Here is a 21,269-nt window from a genome sequence, read left to right as displayed (position 1 = left end):
CTTTTTTCGACTAGCCTATTCCTCCTCCTAACCTCTTTTGATCCTCCTATCCTGCCTCCGTTCCCATCCATTCATACTTTCCTATTGTTTTTCGTTCGTCCACCCACCTCCTTTTAGTATGTTAACTCTTATGAGTAGGGTCCTCCTTCCTCACGTACTCACCCTACCTCTTTACCTCACCTGTGCTCATGTCCTGTTCTTCCCTTCCTCTACTTCATCCTCAGTCTCCTCGACAATTTTGACACCTACTTCTGAACTGATGCTGATTTTAGTTATACCCCTATTTATACTGTATTTTTCAACACACCCTGTACGTTACCTTGTAATTTGTTTGCTATGTACGGCGCTGCGGACACTTTGTGGCGCCTTATAAATAAACGTACTACTACTACTACTACTACTACTATCCTTGTGTATCAATGACTTTCCCTATAGATAGTAAGCTTGCGAGCAGGGCCCTCATACCTTTGACTGTCTGTCTGTAAATACCTTGTTTGTTGTATCATGGTCTGTTGGCAGACTGGTAGCACAGCATAATGTGTATATTCATGGACTGAAAGGAACAGGCTGTAGGAGTATTACATTCTTAATTGCCAATGCTTATGTGTCATACTGATGGTGAACCAATGAAATCAAATTGCATGTGATTGACAGCAGGTCCGATGCGATGCACAAGCCTACAAGCCGCACCGGCTTCAGAAGCAATTCTTTGGATTGCTTGCAAGCTGGGCAGTCTTGGCTGGCATCGCATGCGATATATTGCATGCAATCCTGCTGCCCCGGAAGGATCCAGTCGGCTCTTACAGGCATACAAATTTTAATAAGGAGGTTTTGCTAAAGTGGCAAAATACACTGAACACATAGCAATGATAACTAGATATTTAGGCCACCACATTTTAATTTAAATATCAGGTTAGGGTAGACACCAGAATAAAATAGTAAGCTCAGTCGATATTCTGGGTATACGGTATATCAATACAATGTGTACTCTGTATTCAAAGCACTAGAATGTATTATACAAAAGTTGAAAGATTTGACATCACATTTAGCAATAGCAAGCAGAATAGTGATAGAGATAGGAGTGGGATAGGGATAGGATTAGAATTAGTTAACGTTTTTGTTTTTTCAAGATTATTGCAGCCAAGATGCCGGTGGTCAGAAGACAGACACCAGTATCCTGACTACTATAACAACTACTATAACTTCCATACCCAACCCAGGACAGCACGGACTGAGTAATGGTTAGTATTACTGCCTCACAGTGGGTTTGATTCCCACCATGGCCCTAACTGTGCGGAGTTTGTATATTCTCCCCATGTTTGCTTAGGTTTACTCCGGGTTCTCCAGTTTCCTCCCATAATCCAAAAATATACTGGTAGGCTAATTTTGCCCACCAAAAAATACCCTAGAATATGTGTGTGTACATGTGGTAGGACATATAGATTGTAAGCTCCACTGGGACAGGGACTGATGTGAATGTTCAAGTATTCTCTGTAAAGCGCTGCGGAATAGACACCAAAAACATGCTGCTTTGATTACATGCATTACAGGTTAATCTTAACTAATGCCAAGCACCAACCTTTTGGAGTGCGTGACGTAAACTCTGTGTCAAAGTAATATGTATCATCTGGCTGTTTAACTGCAGGTTTGAACGGAGGACTGATCTCTCTACGGAACAGCTTCTGTAATACAGAAAGAGAAAAAATAAATCTGTAACTAAAATCAGTCTAGCGATGGTAATGGTACCAGTTCGGATCAGCCAGAAATGTCAAAGTTCATCTTTTTAAAAGGTTCCTGTCCTATACAGCTTTTCTTGTATAGAAGAAGGTTGCCATTGTAACCCCATGACATTTTCAAGCTGTTTACAATTTAGTCACTAGGGGGCCTATTGCAATCTAGAGGGCACATAATGATTCTTTCATACCCAAACCAGTCATATAGTGAGCTCATTTACTTACTAAAAATCCTTAAATAAAATGATTACTTGCGGACAAAATTCTTAAACATTTACAGACAAATTTCAAAATATACCTTTCATGCTTAGAGGGAGGTGTATCAAGCTTTTGAGATTTAGCGGATACATTATCCAGAGCAATCAGCTGCTACAGTAAATGCCATTTACCTAGCAGTCAATAACAATACAATTAGAAGCTTTAGGCAATTAATCCACTTTATCTCTCTCCAAGGCTTTATACATCCCACCCAAAGCGAGAGCACTTCCCCTATAACCCTGTTTTACCCATACCATATAGTAAATACAAACAAACCCTCTCAACCTCTTTTAATGCTCTTGAAAAGCATTAAACAATTTGACTTATTTTGGACTTACATTCCAATCAATAGTGAAGAAAAACGGGTGGCGCTTAATCTCTTCTGCTCCGTCAGTGCCAGATCCTGGAAAGCACAGCACAGAAAGCATAATATGTGTAGGCAGTTAGGGACTTACATGCAGAGCCAGCCCTAAACAATATGATGCCCTAGGCAAGATTTTCTCTGGTGCCCCTTAGCCCCAACTGTCCTTAGTTCCACACCTGTCCCAGCATCCATTTCCGTTATGTTAAAAAGTAATGTTATTCACATTATACCATCCCATATTGCTCCTTATTCACATTACATCACACTGTATTGCGACTCATTCACATTACACTGCACCTTGCAGCTCCTTGCTCTACACGGCCTTATATAGCTCCTTATTCACATTACACCGCACCATACAACTCCTGACATTACACCACAATGTATTGTTCTTTATTCACAATATGCCACCAAAGCTCCATTCTCAGGCAATACTTAACGGCATATGGGGAGATGATCCATATGCTTTCATGTATTGCCTGATGGGTGCTTTGCGATTACTTATTTTGTCCCACTTCCTGTCCACCAGTGTATCGCGGTCCCCGCTGCCAGAAAGAGCCAGCCCTAGGCTTGGGATGGATGCCCCTAGACTTCCTAGACACCCTAGGCAATTGCCTACCTTGCCTAGGGCCGGCTCTGTTTATGTGCTACAGCAATCAGCAGTGTGTTCTTCTAGTGTAGAAAATAACCCATCTAACAATCACTCACCTAGGCGGTTGGTTGGATTCCTTTTAAATAGACAGCGTAACAAACCCTGCGCTTCATTGCTGAGAAACTGGGGCATCCCAAGTTTGGCTCTGAGAGAGATGAAGAAGTGACAATTTGGTAAAAAAAAAATCATGTATATAGCAAAAGGATGGGGATGAGCAGCTGAAGATCTTTAAAGTAATAGTTAAGTTACATTCAGTAGCTGTCAGGAACTGAAAACACAACCTCAGACTATTATGAAGCAGTGATAGGCGGTTGAGAATGCAGCCATTTTGGGATTAAGCTCTGAGCTCAGGGAGTGCTACTGTCAATTCTGCAGTACAAAGTGATAAGGCAAGCTAATGTTCAAATGCACTGGAAGAAAAGCTTGTGCTAGCCACATAGTGCCTTATATTCTGGTCAATGTTCCTGAACAGGCAGGGGAGGGCTTGCTAGCAGGCAGACTGGACATGTTCAGGCCAGGTGCAGTCTGTATGGTCTTAGCATCAGTAGAATTTCGAGTACATCTGGAACTGTGAAATGTGTGTTGAGTTTCAGTGAAAGTGGTGTCAAACATATGTGAACGTGTCCAAGACAAAGATCCCTGTTCATACAAGGACTTTAGTTTTTACCAAATAGATAGAGGACAGCGTCTTTCAGGTCAGCAACCTACTTTAAGATTAGTGTCATGGTTTCCTTGCGGTCTTTGCCTTGGAATGGTAGTGATCCTGTAAGCATCTCAAACTGATGAAATAGAAAATAAATACTGTTAGAAGTAGTGGACACAAAATGTAATCTTTCAATGCTTAACTCTTCCTAACCCTTTCATTGCTAGGATCCTGTGCAGGACATACACCTGATGTGGCCAGACTGAAATTCACTTCTGCTGGAAACAAATAACTGCTCACACTTACTATACCATACTTAAATGTTAACTGTTATCACCCATTTGTAAAGCACAATGGAATTTGTTACTATATAAAATAATCTCATAATAAAGAATATTGTGGTAGAATGTTGGAAAAAAAATGTACTACGTTCTTTGCAATACTTTGTAAAGACAGGATAGCTCTGGTCTAGTTCCATCCATGACATTGCCACAAACCACAGTACATACAGCTTAAGGAGGATGTTTGTGTGCACACTGTTCCAGAGGGATCCTGCAACAGCCCCCATCCCCCCCTCCACACACACACCCCCTCCAAACCCCTTAATGTAAAAGAAAAAACAACCCCATCAAACAGGAAGTTCGCATTTAGCTTTCATTTGAAGCACTGTGCAACACTATGTACACATACACTTACTTTATCTATACACAGGAAGATGCTAGACCCCTTACTTGTATGGATAGATCTATCTATAGAGATATCTATCTATCTATCTATAAAATACCAAAGCGTTTTATATGTTGATCCCTATACCTCTCAACCAAAATGATACATTCTGCAGAATGCAAAAGATGACTTTCCAATTAATTGAGGTAAACCTGAAGTGTACCTTAAATGAATAAACTCATCATGATTGTAAAAGGGTAAAAATAGCCTTATTGTATTAGTTGTGTCTCTTTAAACTGGGTTGTTTAACTAATTTTAGGAACTTTTGATTGAATATTTAAAAGACTTGGTCAGCTCCCTTTGTACAGCACTGCAAGAACATTTACCATGAGTACACCGTAAGACCACCAGTCCGCACTGTGTGTGTGGCCCTGCCGATTCACCACCTCCGGAGCCATGTACTCCACTGTGCCACAGAAAGAGTATGCCTTCTTCTCATGGTCTATTGCCTCCTTACTGAGGCCAAAATCTGGAGAACAAAGAAAACATAAGACTGACAGGATGATCAACACAAAAAGGCATGTGACAGACACATGCACTCTCCATTAAGAGCAAGGAGAGTTACTAAGACGCTCCCAGCACAAAGGAGGCGGAGGTTGTAAAAAAAAAAAAAAAAAAAAGTAATATAAAAGGATGTCTTACCAGTCAATTTAATGTGGCCCTCCTCGTCCAGCAAAATGCTGCAAGATGGAATAAATACAAAGAGTCATGCATGAAACACCACACCGGCAGTACACATAGGCCCTTATTCTGGTCTATTTGCAAAGGCAAATTCCTTCTCAAATAGACAAAACCATGTGCACTGCAGGTGGGGCAAATGTAATTGTGCAGAGAGAATTAGATTTGGGTGGGGTTTTACTTCAAAGTGAGATCTATATTGCAGTGTAAAAATAAATCAGTCAGTATTTTCCCTGCACAGAAACAAAATAACTCGCCCAAATCTAATTCTCTCTGCACATTTTACATCTGCCCCCCCCCCAGCAGTGCACATGGTTTTGTCAATTTGACAAGGAAAATACATTTGCGAGTGAACCAGAATAAGGGCCATAGTGTATCATTATACACTGTCCCCTCGTATGACATTAGAACAAAAAATTGAACTGAGCATGTGGGAAAGGAAGCACTTACTTCTCAGGTTTGAGATCACGGTAAATGATTCCTAGACTGTGCAAATGATCTAATCCCAGAGCCAACTCCGCTAGGTAAAACTTCACATCCTCCTCTGTAAACATTACCTAAAGAAGAAGAAATGAAAGAAATAAAGGAGCTCTAGGATAAAAAAAAGTTTAGCATTTTATTATATATACTTATTAAATACACAAAAACAAGTGATTGGAGGACACAGGATAAGCATTGCAGCAGGTTTTTGTTTCTGATTACCCTATGCGGTGCTATACCTCTTACTCCTCTACCACTCAGCTGCAGCAAGACACTCAAGTGCATATGTATTAAGCCTGGAGAAGTGAAAAAGTACCAGCCAATCAGCTCCTGTCATGTTACATGCTGGGTTTGAAAAATGAGCATTAGGTGCATTATAGCTTTCCACTTTATCACTTCTCCAGGTTTAATACACCTACGCCTCTCAATAAGGCTAGACTCCCACTCAATCTTTTCCAGTCATTACTGTGATAAGCACACAGCCATATTCAGCATTTGAAGGAAAAACATGGCGGAGAAGGAAGGAAAGCTGCAGCGTGCGGGCACAGGCATCTCATAGGGATTGGGAAAATAGGAAACCCCTGGCCCTACCCTGTGCATGGCCATCAGCATTCTGCTCAAGCTCACACTGGAGGTTGGCCCTGTCTAACTTAATAATTTATTATTTATTTATGAACAGTTTCTTATATATCCCGCACATATTCCGCAGCGCTTTACAGACAATTCAAATGGAACATTAATAAGAAAATCTGTGCACTCCACACTTGCAAAACTTCGCTCTCAAAGTGCATCCGAAAAAGCCTAAACATAAGGGCAGATACGGAAGCGAGTACAAAGCCAGTTTGTGTGGGGTAGATTTATTAACAAACGATCAGGGGAATATGCGCTATCCCCGTGCCTTATGGCAGGGGATAGCGCTTCCCCTGATCTATGACACCCGCTGAGCGGGTGTCTAGCGTGCGGCGCAGTGGGGCAGGAGGCATAGCACAGCTACTATATTTCGTAGTGTGCGCCTGCCTCCTTCCTAATTTATGAACGGTCAGCATCGCTGACCGTTCCGCCGCCTGCAGCTATTGACTTCGACAGCTGCAGGCGCCGATGCCCTATGCCCACAGCAGGAATAGCGCTGTCCCTGCTGCTGGCTCTGAGCTGCACTGGACCAGCCAGCCGGGGGAGCAGCAGACAGCGCGTCAGCTGGAGGAGGCATCGCCGGAGGGGGGATTTAATGCTCCCCCGCTTCGGCGGCAAGATCTTAGTAGATCTTGTCGCTCTCCCCTCCTGCTTCACCTCGCTACTGAGGCAAAGCAGGAAGTGTTGTAGCGGCGCTTTTATCGCCGCTTTAATAAATCTACCCCTGAGTTTGTCTTGTATTAAATTGCACAAGTGAAACTCAGAAAGCGGATGCACACATGTATAGATTAGAGGGCTCCTGGCACTTACCACCACCTAAAAGGCAAAGTTGGGGGAGGGAGTGGGCATTCTAATGTATCCACTGTACAGTTCGGGCATATGCGCCACAATTTCAAATGTGTGCACATAATAAAATAGACTTATATACACCTGAGAAAGTTATTTTAATTACTGGTGGTCTGTGGCAGATTTCCAGAAGATTAAATGGTTGTGGCTAGGCACTAGGGGCCAGATGCACTTAGTTTCAAAAGTGATAAAATTGAGAGTGATAAACAGCCAGCCAATCAGCTCCCACCTGCCATGTCTCAGACTGTGTTTGAAAAATGACAGGCAGGAGCTGATTGGTTTGTTGTTTTTCACTCTCCATTTTATCACTTCTGAAACTTAGTGCAGTGGTTCCCAAACTGTGTGCCTAGGCACCCTGGGGTGCCTCAGGACACTTGCAGGGGTGCCTTGGGTTGGTGGACCAAGATCAATTCATATTATTTATGGTCAATGTACCAGGCAAAACCAGTGCTTGTGGCTGCCAATCATAATATATGTGGACAAACAGGAGCAAATCCTGTCCCTCACCAGATAACTGTGACATATAAACTCAATGCACTTAATTTTTTTTTTTTTTTCTGAATTTCTCGATAAGAAGCATTTGGCCTAGGGGTGCCTTGATTCAAAAAAGTTTGGGAACCACTGTCTTAGTGCATTGGGCCCTATGGCAGGCATGGACAAACTATGGCCGTCCAGCTGTTGTGAAACTACAAGTCCCATCATGTCTTGCCACAGTTTTGCTATTAGGGAATGCTAAAACTATGGCATGGCATGCTGGGATGTGTAGTTTCACAACAGCTGGAGGGCCACAGTTTGGCCATACCTGCACTAGGGCATTCTAACACTAGGTATTTCATCTGCCAGGATATTGATACCATCCCTATCCTACTGTTGTCTAATAGCACAGACATATGCTGCAGCAAATGTTTAAAAACATGAGAGGTGAGAGTATATGACCTATGCTTGTCATAAACCGGGTCCATTTGCTACTGGTGCTGATCTGCAGGCATCTTGTGTTTACCCCTCATTGTATACATGCTATTTTTATTTTAAGCTTTTTTTGAGCATATTAGACCTCATCTGCGACCACCCTCTGCATCAGGAACAGAGTGTTAGTGGAGTACAGATATACAGATGTTATGAGCAGCTCTTAGGCTTCACACTGACCTCCTTGGAAAGACGAGTAAAGAGGTCTCCACCACGCAGGAAGTCTAAGATCAGATAAAGTTTCCCCTCTGTCTGAAAAGCTAAAATAAAGGTACAACAATTTCAGTCATAGAAATACGTTATCACCTGAATACAATCACCAAATTTCACATCGATAGAAAGGGTGCCCAGTGGCGCAATTCAACAGCAGCTGTTCCAGAGAGAACACAAAACAAGATGGTGGCTATACACTCAAAGAACCCCAGCGTGTAGTACCCAATTTGTAGTTTCAGGGTATGATTTTCTATTCAAGCTGCAGTGGGATGTGGGTACTTAGACCACATAGAAGGTAAACATGAGATAAACAGACACTGAGCTAAAATAGAAATTAATTTTAATCCAAGAAAATTAAATGAATAAAAATAGAAACTAAAATAACAATAAGAACAAAGGTCATTAATCAGCAGACATTCTATCCACTTTAGTCTTGTTAGTAAGCCACTCAGAAGTAATGTTCCAGAGGGAGGCTGTTAGTCTCCCAATAAAGATAAGGGGTATAGAAAGAGAATTGTACAGTGCTCGTGTTTCACGGAGGTATAAATTAATGAATGAATACGGCTAGATAAAGATATACATTTATTTGATAAGCTCCTGAAGAAGACGTGGGATTGTCCACGTTGAAACGCATTGAGCCACAAACCACCTACACACCATCTGGATCCTTATTAACTGCTTAATCCATAAACCATTCCCAGGTACCATCATCTGCTATCCATGCGAGGACAATTGCATATCTTTGCCAACTATATTATGAAGTATGGATTCCTTGCTTACTAATAGAAGTTATACCAGCACAGACATTTAATCATCCTGGGTATCTCCTTATTGCTGGACATTATACCGAGACTTCTATTCCTCCGAGAGGACTCCTATCAGGTCCATTTGATGTGTGCTTTCGAAATCATGTGTGAAGTTTCATCTATCCACTGAGTCTCACTATAGTTGACATTTGCATGTATTTTTAGTTTTTCGTGTTTTTATAAAATATTTATATCGTTATCTAGTTGTATTCATATAAATTTATACCTCAGTGAAACACGATGGCTGTCCAGTTTTCTTTCAATAACAAGTTTTACAGCACTGTTACTTGTCTGTGTAAAGCTCAAACTCACACTTACCGTAGTGAAGCCTAACTACAAATGGATGGTTAACTTCAGCCAGGATATCACGTTCCATTTTAGTTCTTACACGATCTCGCACTATGAGAACACAGGAAATAAATAGATTCATGAAAGGTTTACAACGTGTGTGACTCATTCAGTCACCAATAACCGAGATCAGTAACAATAACCTGTTATCAGGAGAACATGTGTGAAAATATACATTGGTAACAATCCAACAGCATTATTTTAGTAATCTTCTCTTAAAATTAGAAAATATTTTATATGAATAAAAATGTAAATCACAATATGAATGCAGAGCATGGTTAAGGTTATATGTTCTGTAAAATACCTTAAAACTATGTTTATTTTGTGATTTTCTTATATTTTTGTCTATTAACCCCCCCCCCCCTCCCCCTTCCCCAGTGGTGATAGCCAATGTGGCTCCTATATAGATGGGATAGATGGAGTGAGTAATTGTAACTCTCCAATGCACAGAATGCCTCTAGAATGTTCTTGAATGCACTCCACAGTAATGTATCTTCACTAATTTTCCTCCTGCCCCACAGCAGTGCACAGGAAAACAGTTCCTTATCACAAGCAGTAATGTGTGCAGCAGCTGGACATCCTAGCAATGTCCAGGGGACATATTAGAGAGAAATGAATTCCCACCAATTAGTGTTGCCGGCTGGCACCTCTCTCCAGACTACCTTTCACATGGGTTCAATTCCCACCATGGCTCTAACTGTGTGGAGTTTGTATATTCTCCCAGAGCTTGCATGTGTTTCCTCCCACATCCCAAAAATATATTGTTAGGTTAATTGGCTCTCCACAAAATTAACCCTAGAATGTCTGTGTGTGCCTGTACAAGTAGGGAATATAAATTGAAAGCTCCACTGGGACAAGGACTGATGTGAATGTTCAGATATTCTCTGTAAAGCGCTGCGGAACATGTGTGCACTATATAAATAACTGGTAATAAATAAATATTGCTTGAGTTAAGCGAACTCTTAGAATTTGTGGCTCTATATTCTAAAATGTAGTACTTTTTCAATTACTTTGGGCTTGGCACCTTGTATTCTACATCAAATGTTAATATTTTCTTGCCTAGATCTTCTTATATTACAGATCCAGTTATACATTTACCTTATGTATTCATTTTCATACTAGCTGCAATACATATGGGTACTTAGGTTTATAAAGGATTGCCTTTTGTTTTTTAATGGTTCATATACCCAAAGCACCCTTGAGAATAAAATGTTGTAATGAATAATTTCACTGGAAGATTACATAATGTAATATAGATTAAGTATTAACAACTTTTGTAGCATATTACATGGTGCTTTATATTTGGATATATACTAGCATTTGCATAAATTTTTCGCTATGGCAAAAAAACAATAAATTGGTCACTGCGTCCTGCCTACCTTTAAGTGTGGCTTTTTTTAGCACTTTCATTGCATAAAGCTGATTGTTGTCAGGTGGAGTGATTTTCCGAACTAGAAACACCTGAAGAAAAAAAAATAAAGTCATATTTAAACAAAATTATTACAAATAAGAAAGCTAAAAACCACATAAGAGCAAAGATAGACCATTAGTAGTAAAGTCAGAAAATAACAAGTGCAGCGGGACAATCCTTGAAGCTGTTCTTTTAATGATATTGGTTGTCCAAGTTCCTTGTTGTTTGGAGTAGGGAATAGATTATATTGAGAGACTTATGGGGCCTGCACACGGGAGATATGTGTTCTGAGCGATGCTAGTTCACTCAGAACACTGAGCACACAGTGCTGCATAGCGCTGTGCCACTGAGCGATCTCTCAGGGCCAGTGTTTTCACTGGCGATTACATATTAATTCAGCATGCTGGATATTAATCGATGGAGCAATAACGACGCAGGGGCCAGCGCAACGCTATGCCCCTACACACAGAGCGATGTAGGGGCATTTTCTAAGCGATCTAGTGAGATTGCTTATGAAATGCCCAGGAATCGCTACGTTTGTAGTCCCCATTACACTGTGAAGTGGCTGCTTGTCTAGATAGGCGATTATACAGGGTAATAATTCCATTTGCTGCTGTATATCCCTCACACACCCTAAAGAGTTACCCACCCAGGCAGCCTCACAAAGCTATTCTTTCTACAGAAACGAGGACCTACTCCAAACAAGGACTACCACCATGACTACCATGGGATATTTTACTGGGGCAAGAAGGGGAGACCTGGGTCCTGGCTCAGTGTGAAAAGGTCTACAAGGGTCCAAACTCACTACCAGGGTTATTCTTCCAGCGTAAAGGTCATGACTAAAAAGGATATGATTGGTGGGCGGACATCTACAAGTGTACACTGTTAGACAGAAGACCCTAGGAAACGCATGCAAGTGTGGAGAGAATATAAAATCTCCACACAGTTAGGGCTGCAGTGGGAGTCAAACACCCAACCTCATTGCTGTGAGGCAGTAATGCTAACCTGTTTACCATTTGTGCTACGCTGATATACACTTAAAGTGTTCTTGAAGAATATTGAATTAAATATGTATTTCCTCACCATTATAAGTACTATTGCACCCACACCTGTACATTAAATAGTGCTTTAACATTACAAATCAACAAATCCTGAAACTACTTAATAACAAAAAAATTCTTTATTTACATGTAATTCCTAAATTGAATACTTTATGATATATCATAAGATAAATAACACACTCACCTTTCCGAAGGATCCCTGTCCCAGCACCTTCATCAGGACAAAGTGGGATGGATCAGCCTTCTCAGAGCCTTCCTTGACATGAAGCGTAATGGGGAATTCCTTCACTACCACTTCATCCTGCTGCAAAGAACAAACAACCACTTAACCATGTTTCTGTAGTCAGATTGGAAATCAGATCTATTATACCAAAGTGACTGTATAATATGATCACATGGGGTTAATCCTATCCTTATGAAGGGTGTGATGTGCCATTCCCACTGCATTTTAAATGGCAACCCAAGCATGCACGCTTCACAGGATAAAAATCAGTCTAATTTCACTCAAAACTTTTAATAGCCATACAGGGTAGTGAGCAAATTTGGGCCTCAAATAAAAAATGTGCCCGCTGCCACGATGACTCACACCTGCGAGATCATTGATAACAGTAGAATTGACCCCTAAGACTTCTGCCTGATCAATTTTATATTTACCCTATATTTTGTATTTCTAAAAATAGCCCCTTGAACAGGTACATTGTCAATAAATTAATTAGGTACTTTTGAATTAGAACAAACATTTAGTGATGCAGAAACAAGAAGACTTCCAACGGAAATAACATAACAAATGCACAGTTTTCAGCAACACACCCCCTTCTGAAATACACAGGAAGTGGTGAAGACATCGAGCAGAACACAGATACATTTTAAGTATTTATTGATAATTCTATTTTATGTGCTTTTCCCAAATGATCTTATTAATCTCCAACAAGTACTTATGGTATGGCTGTAGAAGTAGTGACTTGTACTGACCACGCTGCCCAGGTGTGCTCTGTCTGTTAGAGGAGGACATTGAGATTTATCCCTCTGTTTTTTCTGTATCCAAAGAGAAAAGAGCGTCCGAAATCCAGGAATCCTAACCTCTTTCTCCATGGGGCTTAATGCCCACATAGAGAAGGAACAATGCAAGCACCTCAGAAAGATGAACTGGACCACCAATCTCCAAACCTTCTGTGCGCTCCGTTACGCTTCTATTTCCAGAAACTGAAAGCAGTTTGTGAGAATTAAAGTGTGTGCCTAAACTTCCCCTACCTTAACCTCAATAGCAAAATACAGTATAAACCAATGGTGATGAGACACTGCACTAAGCACCCTCCTCAGTTACCAACATTACAGAGTACAATCTCTTTCAATTACAACTATGATTTAATCAAAGTTACTTTTACAGCACAGCAAATTACATTGCGCATTACAAAATCGAAATGGGGAGAATACAAAACTGGGTAATAATAGACAGACCGAAGGTAGGAAGGCCCTGTTCGCAAACTTACACAGTCCATAGGGAAATAGGGATTGATCACAAGGATAGTTCTCTATTGCATAATGGTCCAGCTAGATTGCAAAGGTTCTTGGTGGGCTGTATAATATGATCACATACCAAAGTTGGCCTGAGGTCAGGAGGATGGGGAAGTGAAGGAAGAGAAAATAAGGGAGTATAGGTTTAGACTGTATAAGGATGTATTTGGATAAGAAAGCGGGTGGGTGGTTCTGGAATTTGAGAAGCTTTAAAGTGTCAGGTGCACCATTGCCTGTTGCAGCACAGGCTGAGTGGTACCAGATGGGAGAGATATAAATCTCATTAAGCGTGAAGAGGTCGGGTTGGGAAATATTTTGAGACAAGAGATGTCAGTTGGTATACTTTGGCTTGTGTGCAAGTAAAAATGTTTTATATTGAATAAAGTAGAAAACAGGTAACCAATGGAGGGAATAACTGAGTGGATTCACAGTCCATAAATGTCTATGCAGGAAGAAAGATTAGCCTTGCAGCTGCATTCAGAATGAATTGTAGTGCTGCGAGTCTGTATTGGGAAAAACCAGGAAGGAGACTGCTCCAATAATCAATGTGGGAGATAAGGAGAGCTTGGATTAGACTATTAGTAGCGTCTTGTTTCAGGTATGGCCATAGTTCAGATATGCACAGTCTCTGCCGTGATGCACTCCGCTACAGCCCAGTCTCTGCCGTGATGCACTTTGCTACAGCCCAGTCTCTGCCGTGACGCACTCTGCTACAGCCCAGTCTCTGCCGTGACGCACTCCGCTACAGCCCAGTCTCTGCCGTGACGCACTCTGCTACAGCCCAGTCTCTGCCGTGACGCACTCCGCTACAGCCCAGTCTCTGCCGTGACGCACTCCGCTACAGCCCAGTCTCTGCCATGACGCACTCCGCTACAGCCCAGTCTCTGCCGTGACGCACTCCGCTACAGCCCAGTCTCTGCCGTGACGCACTCCACTACAGCAGAGTCTCTGCCGTGACGCACTCCCCTACAGCACAGTCTATACAGTGATGCATTTATCTACAGTACAGTCTCTGCCGTGACGTACTCCACTACAGTACAGTCTCTGCCGTGACGCACTCCGCTACAGTACAGTCTCTGCCATGACGCATTCCGCTACAGCCCAGTCTCTGCCGTGATGCACTCTGCTACAGCCCAGTCTCTGCCGTGACGCACTCCCATACAGCACAGTCTATACAGTGATGCATTTAGCTACAGCACAGTCTCTGTTGTGAAGCACTCGGGCTAAAGCAAAGTCTCTGCCGTGACGCACATCGCTAAAGCACAGTTTCTACTGTGACGTGTTCCACTATATTGATATTACATTAGTTTTACTGGCATAGCAACATTTACTTCTATATTAAAAAAAGAAAATGAACAAATCCTAAGTTTATTTCTGGCTTGCTAAAAGCATGACAAGCAATCAAACCACAAGGGTGCAGATCTTCCAAAGGCTTCAAAATGTGGCATTAGATTTCAAACAGCCAAACCATCTCATTGCCACACGCACAGCACACAAAACTTGCCTCTTTCATCTTTGTTTTGGGTCGGAAAATCTGCTTCAACATCTCTGGACGAAGTAGTGTAGCATTACTATTCTGCCTGTTCTATCACTGTACATGCAAGGTACAAAGCAGGGTCACAGAGCATGATACACGGAGTGGTGAATGGGAAAAGTAGTAACTGGAAGCTTCTGCAGCTGAAGGAAGAACATAAATGAAGAAAAAAAAGAGGAAATATTGCAATTTCCTCCAAAAAAGCAGAAACTGCAAAAAGGGGCCAGAAGTCAGGAGGGTGTGATATACACATAAGGGGGACAAAATAGGAGTGCATGGAAGGTGATGGTGGTAAAGAAAATAAATAAATGACAGACCAATAATATATCTGCATGACCAGAAATCTTTCTGCCTTTCCACAAACTCAACTGTTCTCCGTTCAGTTTAACTAAAACCAGTGACGAGTGCAATAGAATTCTGTCAGACTTCTGTATCATTGATATGCAATGACGTCACAATTCTGTAATAAATTTGAGGGTAAGACACGTGTAAAACACCCCTGGCAAACTTTACAGAGTTCCTGCTTTCTGCTCTGGCCTGTAGAGACTGTAGCATTCCTACCTAGAGTCTGCTCACTGTCACCCAGACACAAGAGGGAAGAATCTGTAGGAGCTAAATCCTAGGTAATCCTACTGAGAAAGCATGACGCAGGCACATGACAAATGCATAGAAAGACACTTTGCTAACATATAGACAGCCACCAACATATTCCAAGATTATTATTAATGAAATATTTAATTTGGTCTTGCCCTTTCATATACTAATCCCAAAAATTATATATTGCTTTCATATCTCCATCAAGGCAAATTGTTCCTTTAGAGCAGCCGTGGGGAACCTCCAGCCCGCAGGCCGTATACGGCCCCCGGAGCCGTTTTTGTGGCCCACCCACTCGCCCGACGGCTGTACAGCGAGTCAATTACAGGGGAAATCTCGCGAGAGCTACCGACCTCACGCGAGATTTCCCCTGTATGAGACTCCCTGCACAACTGCTGGACCACACAGACCAACGACTTGTAACCTGCGGCAGCAGCCGGAGCGTGGAACGGCTGCTGCAGGACGATTTGTAAGTTGTTTTTTTAAATGTCCCCCCGAGGCATTATGCCTCAATGCAAAGGGCCCTTGGACCCCAAAAGGTTCCCCACCCCTGCTTTAGAGAGTCTGGCAACAGTCGGAGCCACAAAATATCCCTGTTGAAGGACCACACTGCAAACTAGCTGGTCCAAATATAGTTAGCACAGATCATTTTGGGCATATTTATAAACATGGTATGATATTTACAGCACATGGGTAGAGTGTCTGTCACTGTGTTGTGTATAATGACTGGCACATAATGCAGAGTATGAGGATGTCAAAATGTTTTGCAATGTTGACTTTGAATGTGTTAATAATGATGACATAAATAATTCGTGCAATGTTAACATTGGTGAAACTTAAAAAAAAAAAATGTGTTCATTCTATCCCTAGCGCAGTGGTTCCCAAACTTTTTTGAATCCTGGCACCCTAGAGCATCAAAATATTTTCAAGGCACCCCTAGGCTAATTGCTTCTTATCGAGAAATTCAGAGAAAAAAAAAATTAATAAAGTGCATTGTGTTTACCATATATACTACTTTTCAGAACATTTTTTAAAAAGCCCCCCTCGGCTTATACTCGAGTGAGGGTCCCACTTGAGTCAATACGTTTTCCCAGTTTTTTGTTGTAAAATTAGGTGCCTCGGCTTATATTCGGGTCGACTTATACTCGAGTATATATGGTATATGTCACAGTTATCTGGTGGGGGACAGGATTTGCTTCTGTTTGTCCACATATATTATGATGGGCAGCCACCAGCACTGGTTTTGCCTTGTACATTGACCATAACTAATATGAATTGATCTTGGTCCACCAACCCAAGGCACCCCTGCAAGTCTCCTGAAGCACCCCAGGGTGCCTAGGCACACAGTTTGGGAACCACTAGCGTTAACCTTAATTGTCACTCTAATGGAAATGTCAACATTCTTAAATCTTTTTTGTATTATTGAAAACACCAATATATTAACCCTTTGAATGCCAAGGGAATTTGCAAATATGGGTGTGAAAATTGGCAAGCAAACGTTTTTATTTACCCTTTGAGTGCCAACACTGCCGTGAGAGATTTTCAAAATATCGCCGGTCACAGCGACTGTTCTTTTTTTGGGGTGCAATATGTAATCAGACTTTAATTAATTGACTTGGCTGTATTTGTATTTATACTAAAAACAGTCGCTGTGAGTGATGCTGGCATTTTTTGCAGATATTTTGAGGATCACTCACAGCAACATTGGCACTCAAAGGGTTAAGAGCTACAATATATTCAGAGATAAATGTATACTTTATATGTATACATCTTTAGCAACATACGAAGGAGGGGGATACAAAAGCGGCAACGAACATTGCTTCCACAGTGTAGTGCTAGGACTCATTGCTATGTCAGTAGGGGGTGCCACAGCTGCAGAGAATAAATACAGATGCTAGGAAAACCTTACACATGTTTAGCCTGTAATTCATACAAGCTACACCGTTCGGTCACTGGATAGGGCCATTTCCACCTGTTTTGTTTATGTGGCATGCGATCCAATGCTGCATTCTTGGATGAAGCACTGAATCACAAATTCATCCAGAAGGAGTCTTCTTATATCAGACTCCTCCTGCTGCATTGCCAGATCTGTTCATTGCTGCTGCTTCCAAGTATCCAAAACAGCCGGTCTTGTGAGGGTGTTCTCAGTATGTAGTGGTTCGTGGAAGATCAACTGGCGAATCGTTGACAGGGTAATGGATACCCAAAACTCATTGATGTGAATGGGGGCTATTCTGAGCCCCCCATAAGATCTAATACAGTGGTTTTCAAACTCGGTCCTCAGGACCCCACACCATTCACGTTTTCCAGGTCACCCGACAGGTGCACTAATTACTGACATTAAACATTTTAAAAAGATCCACAGGTGGAGCCAATTATTTCACTTGATTCTGAGAGGAGACCTGCAACACATGCACATGAGGACTGGCTTTGAGGAAATGTCATCTAATACATACTGCTGAAATTCAATGCTGGCTATGAAAGAAAGGTGTCAGAACACACAGTGTATCACAGCTTGCTGCGTATGAGGCTGCGTGGCAGAAGACTGGTCAGTGACCATGCTGACCATCATTGAAAGCACCTCCAATGGGCATGTGAGCATCAAAACTGGAGTAATGACGAAAAGCGGCCTGCTCAGATTTGTGGCACTTTGTTTTACATCATGTGGATGGCTAGATTAAGTATATGCTGGTTACTTAGGGAAGAGATTGTAACCATATGTACTATGGGAAGAAGGCAGTGCAGTGGAGGCAGTGAGATAATTGAGGCAATGTTTTGCAGGGAAACGTCGGTTCCTGGCATTGACGTTTGTGGATATTACTTTGACACAGACCAAGTATCTAAACATCACTGTAGCCCAAGTACACCCCCTCATGTCAACAGTATTATCAACTGCCTTTATTCTGCTCCTGAAGAAGCTGAGGGATTTTTCCTCAGGGAAACGTGGTGAGCTGCTTTGCATCATCCACTCAGAGCCAGACTACTACATCATTGGTGATTTACCCACTGGAACTTAACATTCATCCAAAACGACATCCACTGGGACTATTGCCCATTATCTCCTGACATTTTGTATCCGGAAGCCATTCCGAGGCGACCATTCCAAAACAGCAAGTTCATCCAGGTTTACCTGCATTCAGCTTTTGGGACTGTGGACAATACCATCTACTCACCATTAGCCACCCAATAACCCTTAGGAATTGCGGCCCACCTGGTCACCATCTGGTCGCTATATAAACATTGGAGACTTATCCCAGTTCATCATACCATCGATCACCAGTGGTAATATGCTCTGCCTAATGTGTTCACAATATTCATGATTGCATGTGTATTTATGGAATTCCATAGAGTTTCATATATTTTAACTTCTTTTAATTAATTTTTTATAATAACGTAATAAAACAACATATTTAGAGAAATGTTTATTTTTATTTACTACTTAAACAGCCGGCGCTGGTACACCCCCTTTTCTCTCGTTACACACCTGAAGAATGAGTTGTTGTAACACTGATATGTCAGGCCAGGATATTCTGATGACTCTTGTGCTTTAAACTGACCGGTATGACAACTTACTATGGATAAATACCTTTTTTTTTTGCATTTGACGCCGAGTAAATCAGCTGGAATCATAACAATAAGCATACATATTGGTTTTTGCAACCATGTGCCAAAATCATCAGAAGATAAACATTACTGGAACTAAGCAGTCTCAGCCAATACCCAGATTAATCTCCATTGGTTTATTCAGCTGTTGTATAACTAGGAGTCTGCAGGATCTACTGCTTTTATACGAATACTATTCCTTCCAAACTAACTACAAGGTTTGGAATATGCTTCAAGCCCACTCACCTCCCTGCAAGAGACTCAATTCTGTGCCGCTTAGAACCTTTCTGTCACTGAAATGAATACTATGGAGTATAAGCATCAAATACACTATATAGGACAGGATTTTTTTTTCTTTACTTTTAATAGAAATCAAAATACTGCTGGCCTCAGGCATGTAATAGTAGTGAGCCAGAGTGCATCTTCAGACATGTAATAGCAGAGCGAGCCAGAGTGCACCTTCAGGCATGTAATAGCAGAGAATACCAGAGTACAGCTTCTGTGGAATGACAGAAATGGATGACATAATTCTACCCTTCTTAAAAGGCCAGCTTTCTTACGACCAACAAAATTACACCTGTAACATAGGTAATATAGATAAAAAAAAAAAAAGGTCATACAACCAATAGCACAAGCAATACAAGAGCTATTCAAGTTGGACACTAGAAAGCAATACATACGAAACCCAATAATAGTGATTAGCTATTATCATTAAAAAGTGTAATCTAGAGTTTTAGATGTGTGGATATGTTGTTTTGATACTCAAGTACATCTACTTGCTGATATCCATGGCCTGATTATGCAGCGGTGGTGACACGGACACATATATCGGAGTCCAACTGTGTATGCTTACTGCACCGGACAGGGAATGTACCAAGCATTGCATCTGCCAACCAGCACATCCAGCCACTTACCTCAGACACTAAATTGCATGTGTCCTAAAAACATATTTTAGGACCTAGGAGGCTCTGCCCATGCGCACTGGCCCACCAGGGGTGCTGGGAGGGGTCCGATTGGATCGCTATCAGGACAGAATGTGCAAAAAAGCCCATAGACTTTTATAGAGTAACGCCAACAAAAGCTGGCAATGCCCATCATATTCTGAAGCTTGATACATATGGGAAATGCTGCCAAAGCTGAAAACATCAATTTTCATTTTTTGGCCGCATTTTCATAGTAGTACATCCCGCCCAAAGATACAGATCAAAATTACACACAGATGCATGCAATTGCAGTGGGTGCTTCTGTGTGGTAACTGGGGAGATGGCTAGGTAGACGAGGGCATCTCACAGGCAGTGACTGCATCTAAAGATGTAAAGATGCTCTACTGAAAGAGGCAACCATGGTTCATTCAGGTGGTGATTCTGCACCTCTATAGGGCTGGTGCAATCTCCAAAAATGAGACAGATAGTGCATCTTAATATGCACAGCAGTGGATCAGCAGTTTCCTTATTAGGAAGCGAACTGGCCAAAGCATCAGCATATGGACACAGTAGCAGCTGCATAAAAAGCCATAGTTGCTGCTGCAACTAAAACCACCTCTGATCAGGCCCTTAGTCTTAGGCCTAAGGAAAGATTAGAGTGAAGTGTTCCCGGTAAATATGCCTACATATCAAGCCGTCCGTACATACTGCACAATAGCAAAATCTAACATGCCATGCTGCATGGCATTATTAACTATATCGTTTACGACCCAAGGCAGTAGGAAATTATGGGTACACACTAGACAATTTGTCATTCACATACGGCAAATAACCACGCCATTGACATTGCCCTAGCATGTACCTAGCCTGGATACACACCTAAAGATTTATCTGTTTGGTAAAACCAAAGATCTGGCATAGTATGCGAGAAAATTATAGTTCCATTTGCTCACAAAGGCTGGAAAATGGATTATAGTAATTTAGACAAATTGGCTAATGATATAAATTATCCAATAATTTTTAGCAATTTTACAACATTTGGGAGCAAAAGGGTCACTTTCACTTTCGCTCATACTTTGCCAGATTTTTGGTTCCACCAGATCCAATATTTCTTCTGTTTAAATGAAAAAAAAAAAAAAAGCATGCTTTCATAGTAGGCACACATATATAGGGCCGTATTCAATGAGAATATTGACGGCGTGCAGCGAATCCCGTTTAGGATTTGCTGCACACTCGCCACTGCCCGCCGTGTTCCGGAGCCTTGCTGTCCCACCTATTCAACGTC

The 21,269-nt window shown here is 41.6% G+C and overlaps 1 protein-coding gene across 1 annotated transcript in view; it reads right to left on the bottom strand.

Moving 5' to 3' along the window:
- RPS6KA1 (ribosomal protein S6 kinase A1) overlaps positions 1–21,269 on the bottom strand; it is a 109,753-nt gene that overhangs the window by 15,326 nt on the left and 73,158 nt on the right. Inside the window, exons 3-13 of the mRNA XM_083173297.1 lie at positions 12,000–12,119; positions 10,723–10,804; positions 9,314–9,394; positions 8,157–8,236; positions 5,505–5,611; positions 5,019–5,056; positions 4,703–4,845; positions 3,716–3,786; positions 3,064–3,152; positions 2,330–2,394; positions 1,580–1,682 (exon numbers count right to left, since the gene is read on the bottom strand). Coding sequence (XP_083029423.1) covers positions 1,580–1,682; positions 2,330–2,394; positions 3,064–3,152; positions 3,716–3,786; positions 4,703–4,845; positions 5,019–5,056; positions 5,505–5,611; positions 8,157–8,236; positions 9,314–9,394; positions 10,723–10,804; positions 12,000–12,119 — 979 coding nt within the window. The remainder of the gene's footprint in view (positions 1–1,579; positions 1,683–2,329; positions 2,395–3,063; positions 3,153–3,715; positions 3,787–4,702; positions 4,846–5,018; positions 5,057–5,504; positions 5,612–8,156; positions 8,237–9,313; positions 9,395–10,722; positions 10,805–11,999; positions 12,120–21,269) is intronic.

The sequence above is a fragment of the Crinia signifera genome, chromosome 2 (assembly GCF_055691185.1).
Source record: "Crinia signifera chromosome 2, ASM5569118v1, whole genome shotgun sequence".
Classification (NCBI taxonomy): Eukaryota; Metazoa; Chordata; class Amphibia; order Anura; family Myobatrachidae; genus Crinia; species Crinia signifera.
Note: the sequence above shows the minus strand (reverse complement) of the source record. Positions and strands in the feature narration are given on the sequence as shown.